The sequence below is a fragment of the Salvia hispanica genome, chromosome 2, assembly GCF_029641045.1.
Source record: "Salvia hispanica isolate PSC_SH4W2 chromosome 2, Shi_PSC_v1, whole genome shotgun sequence".
In the NCBI taxonomy this organism is placed as follows: domain Eukaryota; kingdom Viridiplantae; phylum Streptophyta; class Magnoliopsida; order Lamiales; family Lamiaceae; genus Salvia; species Salvia hispanica.
Window position 1 is genome coordinate 7,779,167 of NC_142693.1, and position 13,926 is coordinate 7,793,092.

The 13,926-nt window shown below is 36.0% G+C and overlaps 1 protein-coding gene across 3 annotated transcripts; it reads left to right on the forward strand.

The window, feature by feature from the left end:
* Positions 1-335: 335 nt before the first annotated feature.
* On the forward strand, positions 336-7,923 carry LOC125200956 (uncharacterized). Of its 3 annotated transcripts, XM_089064671.1 has the most exons (10): positions 337-724; positions 823-1,217; positions 1,923-2,111; positions 2,691-2,783; positions 3,137-3,319; positions 3,402-3,504; positions 3,593-3,778; positions 4,236-6,637; positions 6,828-7,491; positions 7,567-7,923. In XM_089064671.1, exons 2-9 carry the CDS (start codon positions 990-992, stop codon positions 7,413-7,415), a joined length of 3,972 nt encoding a protein of 1,323 aa, XP_088920797.1. In that variant the 5' UTR covers positions 337-724; positions 823-989; the 3' UTR covers positions 7,416-7,491; positions 7,567-7,923. The 3 variants fall into 3 exon arrangements, with proteins under 3 accessions (XP_088920798.1, XP_088920797.1, XP_088920796.1); XM_089064672.1 differs by having other exon boundaries at positions 336-1,217; positions 6,831-7,491; XM_089064670.1 differs by having other exon boundaries at positions 337-1,217.
* The last annotated feature ends 6,003 nt before the right edge of the window (positions 7,924-13,926 follow it).

Here is a 13,926-nt window from a genome sequence, read left to right on the forward strand (position 1 = left end):
TGCATCCTTTTGCATGCACACAGAACAAAACATTCTTAGGGCTGTCGCTGGCCCGCAATGTTGTGCTTAACTGCTATCGATGTCCTTACAAATTAAGAATCACGAGATTGATCCATCCAATTTAGGATGATTGTCAAATGCAATATATGAACTATGAAGGGAAAATAAGAAAAAGTTAGAAAGCCCATCCCAATTTTTTTTAACAAAATAGTATAACAAAAGAAATTAAATTAATTTTGGCAGTAAGTATTTTTAAAATGCAGTTAATTAGTTTAACTATATATGTGATATGCAGTTAATTATGATGTTATTCTATCTCAAACTGTCTATACGCTTCTCGCCATAATTTTACCAAAAATTGTTCCCCCATTTCCACACGCACATTCAAAAAATAATTAAATTCCTCACAACGTCATACCAGTTTCAACAGTTTCCCCTCGTTAACAATTCCCAATTTTACACACACCTTTCACAATTAAAACATCCAATCCAATCCAATCATTTTTCATCCGTGTTCGATGCTTCCTTTTTCTTCAAATTAAGTATTATCGAATGATGTTATTCGATTTTTCGACCGCATTTCCGGATTTTATGTGATTCCGGGTTTGAATTAGGGTTTTGTTTCAGATTACTTGATCCACTTTATCCTTTTCTTTAGCTTTTGGGTAGGGTTTGGTGTTTCTTGAAGTAATAGCTTTTTGGGGATTATGATATTTGCCATACGGTATTGAATTTCTTGTATCATTTATTGAAATTTTTTCCAAGTATATACAGTATATCTATCATAAAGTTGACGCCTAGAGCTGCTTATTTCCACATTAGGGTTAGATTCTGCATTCTGCGGGAGAAAAGCTCCATTTTTGTTGCTTCAATTTCATTGGTGGTTTGAGGAAAGAAAGGTTGGCTCAATATATATATCTGAAAAGGGATTGGTGGTCCTTGTTTTTGTTGGTGCAAATATTAGTTCTGTTTTAGAGAAGGTGTTAGTGATGGGAGAACATGAAGGATGGACTGAGACAGATGAGCAATTGCCCAATGGGCTCTTACCCGGGGCGGGGTCTGTTATGCGTGCCCTGGATACAGAGCGGTGGATGAAGGCGGAGAAGCGGACTGCAGAGCTCATTGCCTGCATTCAACCCAACCAGCTATCCGAGGAGCGCAGGAATGCTGTTGCGGATTATGTGCAGCGGCTCATCATGAAGTGTTTCCCATGTCAGGTTGTTGGAATGAATGCAGAGTTCTGTTTTGTTGTATTGCAACTTAAAGTTTAAAGCGGTGCTAATCGATAAATGCAGTTGGTTGTTGCATAATTTGTTGCATGGCACCGGCAATTCATAATTTGCTAGTCTTTACCTTGCAACGTTTTCTATTTTGCATTTTCTTATGTTGGTCCAAGTATTTGCTGATATAATTTGATACACGTTCTCTGAAACTAGGTTAAGTTATGAGTGAGCCCATGGTTATCAGGTGAGGTAACTGATATAGGAGTATAAAACAAATCTGTTATCTTACTGAGTGTCTCTCTGCTGGAGAAAATAGGCTCAGGTAGATTTACAGCACACAGGGTGGACCTGAACTTCATCTTATCATTCAAATAAGCTGCTTTTCTAGATGGGAAAAGCAACAATATCTGATGCTGAATTGATAGAATAAGAGGTGTACAGTATCAGAAACCCAGGGTGACTATTTAGTGTGTCCCAAGAGCCATGAAATATAGAAGTGAAATGCAATTTTATTTCTTTCATGATTCTGACAAAGTATCAGCCTCAGGATACTTTTATGATTCTGACAAAGAGTCATTCTCAAAATTTCTATTATGACTCAGACAAAGTATCATGCTCAAAATGCCCTATGTTCTCTCTAAGGATATTTGTAGTTTTTCCTTTGTTTAGGTCTTTTTTAACCCTTTTCCTGCTCCATAGGTCTGCACCTTTGGTTCTGTCCCCTTGAAGACATATCTGCCTGATGGAGACATTGATCTGACTGCTTTCAGTCAGAATCAGAATTTGAAGGATACGTGGGCCAATCTGGTTAAAGATATTCTGCAGAGAGAGGAAAAGAATGAAAATGCTGAGTTTCGTGTGAAGGAGGTTCAGTATATTCAAGCTGAAGTACGTGCTCTTTCTAATCCCTATATACTTTGATATTTTACTTTTTGTCTTTGCTTTTGATAGTCAATTTCTTGCCCTTATCTAAAACAAGTAAAAAGAATAGTTTGGATTTTTTCTAATTCTTTCCAACTCTCCAAATCCTTGCTTGCTTTGTTTGAACACATTGTATCAGACATGTAATGGAAGATTCGCACAACTCGCACCGCACACATGGATTCGGGGCCAGGGTTAATCATCTAATTTTCTCCTGATGGTCTGGTGATCTTTTGGTGCATCCAGAGTGTTCCTAATTCAGTCTTTTTGTTGGGGATTTGTCACTGTTTATATAATGCAGTGTGGAGAATGAGCAGTTAAATGGGTATAGACTTTTAATTTGCCTAACACGGAGCCAATTTAATGAGTGGCATATGATGATGGTGGATGTTATATCAGTTTAGTAGGTTTATAAAGATGGAACTGGTTATTGTACTGCGGTGAATATTTTCATGTCAATGCTGTCTTAAGTTAGTAGTTGCTATTCTGTACTAATGAATTTACTAATGAATGTCCTTTTCTTTTATGTCCCCTTCTGCATCCTAGGTCAAGATAATTAAATGTCTTGTGGAAAATATTGTGGTGGACATATCTTTTAATCAAGTTGGTGGCTTGTGTACACTCTGCTTCCTTGACGAGGTAAGTATTTTCCGATTTACTAACCGTTATAGTACTCCCTCCATCCCTGAAAAGATGTCACACTTTTCTTTTTGGTTTGTCCCAGAAGAGATGGCACTTTTGTATATATGGAAGAAAAAAACATCATTAATACATCCAACTACTTTCTCCCACTCTCTTCATTATTACCTCAAATTACTTTTTTCTCTCTCTGCATTAATATATTCAAATATCTTTTCTCTGTACACTTAATACACTAAACTACATCTCTTGAAATCCTGAGCCATTCCTCAAGTGTGACATCTTTTGACTGACGGAAACCTCAAGACGAATACTTGTTGTCTCACCACATTATTCCATGTTTGGTTTCCCAGATCGATAATCTGATAAGTCAGAATCATCTGTTCAAGCGTAGTATTATATTGATCAAAGCATGGTGCTATTATGAAAGCCGCATATTGGGCGCTCATCATGGACTCATATCTACTTATGCCCTGGAGACTTTAGTTCTTTACATCTTTCATGTTTTCAACAATTCCTTTCATGGACCACTTGAGGTGACTTATTTCTTTTGTTTGTTTGTATCCAAGTTTATTCTCTCTCGATTGTTCTCCTGAGCACTTATGTAAAACTTTGCAGGTCCTATATCGTTTTCTGGAGTTCTTTAGCAATTTTGACTGGGAGAACTTTTGTGTTAGCTTATGGGGACCTGTAGCTATTAATTGCCTACCTGATGTAACTGGTATTAAAAATTCAGATTTTTTTTATAATTCATGCCCTGTACGCCATTTCTTTCCTTGGTACAATGTCTTGTGTGCTGTATTTTGCAGCGGAACCTCCTAGGAAGGATAGTAGGGAGTTGCTACTTAGCAAGTTGTTTCTTGAAGCTTGTAGCTCTGTGTATGCTGTTTTTCCTGGTGGCCAGGAAAGTAATGGTCAGAAATTTTCTTCCAAGCATTTTAACGTGATTGATCCCTTACGAGTGAACAACAACCTTGGACGAAGTGTTAGTAAAGGTAAGTTCGAGTAGTTTTAAGGTTTAATATTTCCTAAGTTCTCTCTCTTTTTTTTTTGAAATGTATATGACCATTGCAGTTGCAAAGAGTATGATACTTATAAATATCTGTCCAGTAATATTTCCTTGGAGCCAGGCTGAATCTGTTTGTAACCTGAGAGAGCTGTATCTGGTATATAATAAAGAGTTAAGGATGAATTGATTTTTTTCTTAATAGATGTACGCCACTAAATTAGGGCACTTTTAAATAAATCAGTTTTCTGATACAAATTTTCTTTCATATTGGGTTTATTGGAGAATGAATGTTATGTATAATTTGCTTTATTGTGATCCTTAAGTAAATTGACCTCTTAAAATCTTTTGTGTACAATGATGGCCTCCAACAGTTAGCAATGTATTGATATTCGTTTTCCTGACTCATTATAATTTCATGGAAATGATACGCTGTCTATTTCCAGGTAACTTTTTCAGAATACGAAGTGCATTTGCTTTTGGAGCTAAGAGACTGGCACGGTTACTTGACTGCCCAAAAGAGAACTTAGACTTTGAAGTCAATCAGTTCTTTATGAATACGTGGAAGAGACATGGAAGTGGTCATCGCCCCGATGCACCAGGAGTTGAGTGCTTGATATTGTCAACTCCAGATAGCCCCCATGAGCTTCGTAATTCCAATAATGGGAGGAAGGCAAAAGAAAGATCTAATGCTCATGGGGTAGAGGTTCGGAGCACTCATAGTCACAATGTTTCCTATCAACACGGTGAAAACTCACATAGGATGTTTCCCATGACAAGTGATTTGTCTTCAGCTTCACACTCACTCGGCTTAAAAAGTCAATTCAATTTAAACAGCTTGCAGGTCACTGATCATACTGGAAATAATACTGTCCCTGATCAGGTTGTACTTACTGATAAGAACCAGAGAGTTCTAAGTGCAGATCATTCGGCAAATGACACTGAGGGAAGGCGTCTTTTTGCCCGAACACACTCTAGTCCTGAACTGACTGATAACTATAGTGATGTCTCATCACAAGTACAACATAGCAGACATGGAGAAAATACAGATGCTCGTGCTGCTCATTCTAGATTGGATTCGAGTTGTAGGAGGAACGGGTTTGGACCAGAGACTTTGTTTACCCACAACAATCATACTTCAGTTGAAGATACAGTGGCTAGATCACATCAAAGTCTTGATGCTTCTGCCGCCAATAGTGTTTCAAATAGCTACGCCCTAAGTGAAGAGTGTTCAACCACCTCTGGAACACAGCTGATGCACCCGGAAGATCAAGATATTGTGAATATGATGGCGTCTGCTTCACTTCAAGGGTTCAATGGCCAAGTTCAAGTTCCAGTTAATTTAACGTCAGGTCATCTACCTTATTCTATCCCTCCATCCTTTCTTGCTTCTATGGGGTACAATCCACAGAATTTTCCAGGATTTGTCCCTGCAAATATCCCTATGATGGACCCATCATTCACACACTTACAATTTCCTCACGGTTTGGTATCACCCCAATTGACTCAATATTTCCCGAGCATTGGACTTAATTCATCTGAAGAGTCACTTGACCGAATCAATGAGAATTTTGGTCGCATAGACTCGGGAGAGGCCAATAATGAGTTTTTGCAGGAACAAGATTCTAGATCGTCTTGTCCGTATGATCTCGAGAATGGAAATTTAGAGACACTCCAAATTCAAGAAAAACCATCAGTGTCACCGTCGGGTTTAAAATATATTCCTCCACAATCTCGAGTAACTGCCTCTAGAACTCAGCAAAGGCATGTGAGGGAAAAACGGGGAGCAGAGAGGGATAATATTGACAGTTCTCTGGAGCAGGATATCAATGCTGGTGAGGTTCATACTGATGAAAAATCAGGCAATTCAAGGTTCTCATCAGCTGCCCATAGTAATTCTTTGAGAAGTAGAACTTCTTCAGAGAGCTCCTGGGATGGATCATCAGGGAAGGCACCTAAATTTTCGAAAGAGAAAAGGGGAAAGAAAATTGCGACAGATCTAATTAACAACCACGTAAAAGGTAAAGTTATGTCTGAGCACGCATCAAATGACACAGATGATGACCAGGAGCGGGGTTCACTGTCAAATTTGGGGACTGAAGTCACTGAAAGATACCCTGAGTCTGAGCCGGATGTGTCTTCGCATGTTTCTAGGCACCGTATGCCCGACTCTGAGGTTGCTCAGACTAGTGGATCAGACTCAATGATGCCCTTTGCCCCAGTATTGATTGGTCCTGGCTCAAGGCATAGAATGAGTGAGAATTCCGGGGTAGTTGCATTCTACCCGACTGGTCCTCCAATCCCTTTCCTTGCGATGCTTCCGGTTTATAACATTCCGCCCGAAGGTGGTATAGCGGATGCATCAAGTGGGCATTTCGGAGGTCATGAGACTGTGAATGATAGTGAATCTGTAATGAACATCAATCCCAAGGGATTAGATCAATTACAGGAGTTACATTACTCGAGATCCTTACTAGGAATCTCAACTAATGAGGCATCCAAAGAACGGAAGCCTGATATTCTTAATAGTGACTTTGTAAGCCATTGGCAAAGCTTACAATTTGGAAGGGTCTGTCAGAATCCTCGGTACCAAGGGCCTTCTGCATTTCCTTCACCTGTCATGGTTCCACCATCTTTTGTACAGAGTCAACTTCCATTCGACAATCTTGGTAGACCACTTTCAACCAATGCAAACTTGTTCTCTCAGCTTATGACAAATTACGGCCACCGTATGGTTCCTATTACTCCCCTTCATTCAGTTTCTGGGCGACATCCCAATATATATCAAAGCTACATGGATGATGTGCCAAGATATCGTAGTGGAACCGGAACATACTTGCCTAATCCTGTAAAAAACACTTCTTATTATGATTCTATTTTTTTTTCCTTTTTCTTATAATTTTCACTGATATGTTGTCATTAAACAAATTGCTAGAATATTATCATCTTGGGTACTATTTTAGGTCCTTGCTTGCTTCTATGTTTTAGCACTCCCCATCAAGTATAGTATTTTAACGGTTTTGTTTTCATTGTTTCAGAAGATTACTAGTAGGGATTACCACTCGTCAGGCAGCAGAAGAGGGAACTATAACCATGACAGAAATGATAACTTGGACAAAGAGGTGAAGTGGAATGCTAATTCAAAATCAAGGGCTGCTTCACGTAGTCACAACAGAAACCAGACTGAGAAAGCTAACCCTCGAACTGAACGATACTCTCATGGAGAGGCTCGAGGTGACCGTTTTTTGAACTACAGGAATAACTCAACCCCATCTTACCAGTCTCAGAATCTTCATTTGCACTCAAATTTTGGTCAAGATGGTCCTCAGAATGTGGCATATAACATGTACCCTTTGGCAGCGATGAATCCTAATGGAGTTTCAAACGGACCTTCGGTTCCACCAGTTATGATGCTGTATCCATTTGATCATGATGCTGCCTATGTTTCTAATAACGAACAGCATGATTTTGGTTCTCTTGGTCAATCCAGCTTGCCCGATGTAAATGAGCAATCCCAGCTAAATGATGGCAATCGTGCCAGAGCATCTGAGGATCGTAGACTGCATGGGAGCTCTGCACACTGCTCCCCCCCAGATCAACCATCTTCGCCTCACCATCATGGGTAATGCTGCACAGGTTTTGGTGTTCTTTTAACTCCAGAAGAATACATGTTTCGAATCACTGCTACAAATTAATAAACAGGTTAGCATCATTTAGTATCCAATATACATTTATTCCCTATGTTTTTGTGGTTATAGATCTTTCCTCTCCTAACAGGAGGGTTCGATAACGCGCCCAGCTACACTGTCTTTAAGGAACATTCTGTTGAAGGATGATAATATTCCAGTCTAACTTTGGTTCCGACAGCAATGGCTGGAACGGGTGCAGCTCCCGTATTGTTGCTCATGTACAGAATGCTGCTCGGCTTGGACCTCATGTCTCAGTAATTGTGCTCAAGAATGGGCCTTCGATGTGGTTCTTGTATGTAGAATAGAAAACCAACTCTGACCTTTACCAATTTGGTAACTGGAGCTGTAGTTAGTTACCAACACATTTTTGCCTTTTTTCGGTTTGCTCTGCCTTAGCGTATCACATTATTATTTCATATAAAAGTGATCTAGAATTAGAGTTCCATTTTTAGACTAATTTTTTGTTTTATGCCCCTAGGTTTTCCTCATACGATTTTAATCATAAGTTCTGTTTGTATCAGTTTCATCTCCAATACCAGGAGTAGTAAATTTTGGACGACATTTCCTCTCTATTTTCAACTCCAGGTTCTTGTAACTTAAAACGCGTATTATGAATTATAATTCCATCAAATTAACTCTTTTTCACTTTTCTGCAAAAGAATGGGGATTAGAAATGTTTCTCTACAAATAAATGAAGTGAAAAGTTCCCTGTTGAGATTGAATTTACGACCTCTATCAAGAATTCAAAAGTTCTGCCACAAAAATATGGATGTAGGTGGCCATTATTCATGATATTATGCAAAAAAAGAAAGACAGAATTCATATAATTATACAGAATAATTAACCTAAATCAAAACTTATAGTATTAACAAATTTGATTTACATAATTATGCAGAGTAGCTGTTAACTAATACTACCTCTTTCTAAAATAGCGGATCCTAAAATTAAGCTTGTTTCTTTGCTATTAGACCAAATAGTAGGCCTGCTTATTCGGCCGGTTTCGATTTTAACCGGATCGGTTAATCGATTTCACTTTTTTTTTCATAAATCTTAGAGCCAAAACCAGGACCGGAACCGACCGAACCACCACAAAGTTCATTATTAAATAACTGAGAGTCCATTGTAAGATCGTTTTAGTTCATTCTTTCTAGAATGAACTTAAACGGAATGAACTAAAACGATCTAAAAATAAACTCCGTCTAAAAATGAGCCGCACAAAATTAAGATTTGCTTGATTTATTTTATCCACTAGATTAGAGAAATGGACGACTGAGATTTGGTATCTAATTCAGCGTTAGGAATTAGTTCTGCATTGATCACTTGTGATCATTGTTCGACTAATTCCTAATGCAGAACTATCATTATTAGATAACATTAAATTCATTCTTAATTCATATAGTTAATTTTAGAAAATCTGATTATAAAATATGAAAAACATTTTAGATTGTTTATTAAGGCCATTTTGCGTCAGTTTTTAGTTTATTTTGGAAAGGGTAATCTAAAACAATATAAAAATATTTTTCTTATTTTTAACGATTAATTTCATTAAATGGTCACCAAATATCAAATTGGTTATTAAAGTTTATTTGTATCAAAATGGGGTACTAAACTATTACTACTTTATTTAATTTAATTATTAGCTCCATGCACAATTAAAATGAGAGCCATCATTCTTTATTGGACGTTTGTGTATTCGTAATCAAAATTTTCTCTTTTATGTACGCAAATAGAAGAATCTCAAAGGGCCACTTCAAAGAATCTACTCCAAGAACTGACCTATCTCTCTCTTCAATTCCAACCCATCAAATTCAAGTACTTGGACCATGCGTTAATAGAATTGAGGACATCATGTCAAAAAAAAAAAAAAAAAACAATAAAAAAGAATTGAGGACATAAGTTTGAGACTAAATATAACTAAACAGTTCATGTTATATAATAATATGAAAATGATCAAGAAACAAACATTAAAATCTAATGTCTCAACCGAGTGTAGGAACAATGTAGAGTACTTTAGCTTCATTTAAAGTCAAGAGAATATAAAAGCAACTCATTACTAGTATTAGGTATGAGTTTGATGGCCGCATTGGTTGCATCCACATATTCTCTCAAATTTCTGAAATATAAAGCTTAAGAGATGTTAGAACTGTCTTTAAACACAAAATATAGGCTAGAATGAATGATACATCACCTTGAGTCGATGAAGAGCGACGCCCTCTTGATAGCGAGCAAATGCCAAATCATCAATATTTGCCTTAATTGATTTTGTACGCGCTAAAGCAATGGCAGCATTTGCATCCGCTAAAGCAAGGGCAGGGTATCCAAGATTAATCAAACATTGGCTTCTATTTGAGCGATAGCTTGAAGAAGTTGGGTCGAATGTAATTGCCTTGTGAAATCAAAACACAATGCAAACATAATAAGATAATGAGGTAATGTTCACAAGAACTAAATATGCTATGATTAGCAAAACCTGTGTCCAACGGATGTAAGCTATCACAAAATCGTTTTCCCGGAATGCAGATGTTGCATTTTGTGAAGTTCTAAAAGCAAAATCCTTAGATCCATGTATCGTAAAAGAAGAGCATGGTATCCAATTCTTCTCCTTCTCTACAACTTGTTCTTGTAAGTGGACAAGATGATGAATATTCAGCTTCTGCTTCTCCTTCTCTGCAGCTTCTTCTATCTGGACAAGATGATAAATCTTAGGATCCGATTTTATCTTATTGATATGAACAAGCAAACCTCTAAAGCTTTAAGTTCTCTTTCCCTTCTCTTCCTTTCGAATTCCTCCATCTTCCTCTGGAAAAAATGATAGTATTAAATCGCAGCAATTGGGATATACTCCATACCAGATTTTATCTTAATAATATGAACAAGCAAACCTTTAAAAATTCATCATAAGTCTCTCCAACTTTCACTATCTCCTCCTTCTGCACAAAATGATAGTAGTAAATCTTAGCAATTGGCATATACATACTCTATATTTTATCTTAATCTTAATGATATGAACAAGATTACAAGAAAACCTTTAAAGCTTCAAGAGATATTTCCCTCTTCTTCTCTCCAGCTTCCTCTATCTCCTCCTTCTGCACAAAATGATAGTAAATCATATAAATTTAAACTTAATGAAGTGAACAAGCAAACCTTGTCTGCTATCGGAATGGTCACTGGAGTTTCTATCTGAATTTGAGTCGAGGGCTTGCTCTCGGGCCGGTCAAGTAGTCGAATAAATTCAATAACTTTTCGGGTCCATCTAATACTTTTCTGAATTTCATGCACATCAAACAGATTCATCCTCACATATATCTCCAGCAATGCAAACAATACAGTAAATAAAAAGGGGCCTGCATTCTTGAAGAATTGTGCAAATTCATCGTTAGGTTTCTTAGATGCAATCACGGTCGGAAGAATAACAACAAGGCCGAATAACAAGAGATGCATCAATCTCATCATCTTGAATACGAAACCATATTTCGCTATCTTGCTCGACACATTTATGGCACTTATATGCTCTATCTTCAACTGAATTTGCTCAATCCGGTAGTCTGAATCGTCGGAGACGCGTACATCTTTTAAGATATTTATGACAGAACGGATAGTTTGAGTATAAGCCATTTTGCACTGAGATGGAACGGCGTCGTAGTCCATCGTCCGGTCAATTTTCAACCTCTCTTCAAGCAGACATATGCCCCTCTCTATCACTTTATTTGTATCTGAACATGTAATCATCGGCATTCCGCCGTCAAAACGCACATAATCTTCGAATTCATCTGCCAAACTCGAATGAGCCATTCTGCAAAATCGTCGTAGGGTTTTCGGAAGGAATTAACATATATACTTACATTTATTTATTTAATTAATTAAGAGAGTATAATATAATCAATGGGGAAAGCCCATAAGCTCCAAACAGTCATAAATGTTTCGCTGAATATTCCTATTAATTAGCTAAATGAATTTTTTTAATAAAGTTAGTTAATCCCTTTGTCCCAATAAATATAAAATATTTTATTTTCGACACAAGTTTATGTAGGGGAGAATTACAAGTCTATCAACATAACTAACAGTTTGTGACCTATTTTTCGAGTGTAAAACAAGTCTCACTAGCATACTCTTAATTTGTAAAATGATTTTACAATCCTCCGGTGACAAACTCTTGATCTACGTATGACTTCAACTCATTGCACAATGGAGTGATCACTTCTACAAGACATATCAACGTAGTCAATGAAAAAATATACATGCAAATCCAAATTAGTTTCAAATTGGAACTACATACACTAGCAACTATGTTAACTTGTATCTATAATATACTCCCTCCGTTCCATAGTAATGGAGGCAAAACTTTTCGGCACGGAGATTAAGAAAAATTGTGTTAGGTGAGTTAAGTAAAGAGAGAATAAAGTGGAAAATGAAAAAGGTAGAGAGATGAAAATAGAAAAAAGTAAGAGAGAATAAAGTAGGTGTGGAAAAATGTGTTGACTTTTACTAAAAAGGAAAATGACTCTATTACTATGGAACGGGCGGAAATGGAAAAACGCCCCTATTACTATGGAACGGAGGGAGTATCAATTATGCACTAATAAATATAATGTCAACCCCGCTATATATAATTGTCAACTACATCTTGAGTGATAATGTCAACAGACACTAGCAACAATGTCAATTTGTATCAGAGAAAATATCAACTATACCCTAACAAATACAGTGCCAATTTCTTCGATGTATATAAGTGTCAACTTCTTTAGTTATTCAACATACACGAGCAACAATGTGAACATTATACTAGCAACTATGTCTACTTGTATTTATAAAAATATCAATTATGCACTAACATACAGTACAATGTCAACTCCGTTTATATAAATGTCAACTTCTCTAGCAATCATGTTAACAGATATACTTGAATATCGTATTGACATTTTCAATTTTGTCATAATATATTGACTTTATTTTTATTTACACACCAAGAAAAGCAAATGCATGGTTTAATATTATGTCAAAATGTATTAAAATTTAAGTAAATTCTCATATCACTTGGGTCTATATTTTTTTTTTATTATTTCTCATTTTCCATAATGGAGTATCATATTTATTTTTCTCTACACATATAAAAATCGATATTTATTGCTACTACAACAATTCAACAAATGTGCCGTGAGAAAAAAGTATGATCCAGTAGTCATTAATATTGCATTGTGTAGTATAGAAATATGACGAGAAATAAGATAAAGAGAGAGAAGGAAATTCATGCAACTGGGTGGACCCAAGTAGTAGTAGGGAGGGGCTTAAGCCCTCATTAAAATTATTTTTTCAACTTTTTTCTATTAAATTTTGTTAAAATTTATTCAAATTTAATGTAAATATAATTATGTGTAAAAACCCCTATAAATAATCTAAATCACCTAAAAAATACTTTGAAATAAAATTTTATAAATTATAGCCCCTATTGATATTTATTTCTGCGTCCGCCCATGCCGATGTAAGTGATAAGAACCCCTCTTCCTCCTCAAGCAATAGTAATTGCGGAGTAAGCCAAGCAGCAGCTTCTTTACAAGAAAATATTGCAAGTTCTAAATTCAGTTAAATTAAAATCGTTTAAAACAATGTCGTTAAGTTTCAAATAATTACACTAAAGTAATTAATCGAATCGAGAGAAAATGAAGAGAAATATTGTTTCCATAATCACCAATCATATTGAAGGACCATAATACTCTTTTCTTATTTCTTAAGTAGTTAAAATTCCATTTCGAAAAATTATGGACTACTAGATTTTAAATTAATGGTATAAGATTGGTAGTAGTTAGCAGTTAGTTAGCAATTGATCACATATATATTTATATCCTTTTTATTAATATATATCCTTTTTATTAATTTATCATGTTCTCTACTAATTCACTCTTTCGCATGCTCGATTCTCGTGGTGTTCAAACATTTCAATTGGTTGTTCTTGTGATTATTGTTCAAATTGTTGTAGAGGGTGAAGGTGTCTATTGCCCCCGACCATGATCGTCACTATCTTCTATGGGCTAGATTTAGCCTTATTTCGAATTAGTTGCTTTCAAATTGAAACTTGGTTTGTAGTTTACATATAATTATTTTCTTTAATTTTACTTATCCTATTATTATTATTTGTAATTTTTGTTTAAAAATGAAAAGATTTTAAACTTTTTTTACCAATTAGTCTCTTAAAACACCACAAAGTGTGTTTGTTTCCGTTTCTTTCGAATCCATGCTAGAACCTCAAACTATAAAAGAAGTGATTGGCGAACAAGAAGCTATTGCAAGGACTCAGCCTTTTACTTATGTTAAAAACCTCCAATTAGAAAGATATAAAATGACGGAAATGATAATTGAAGATAAAGATGATGAACAAAATATAAAATTACAAGAATATCAAGGGCCAGATATAGAAATATTTTATTTTTCAATTATAGATTATCACCAATTC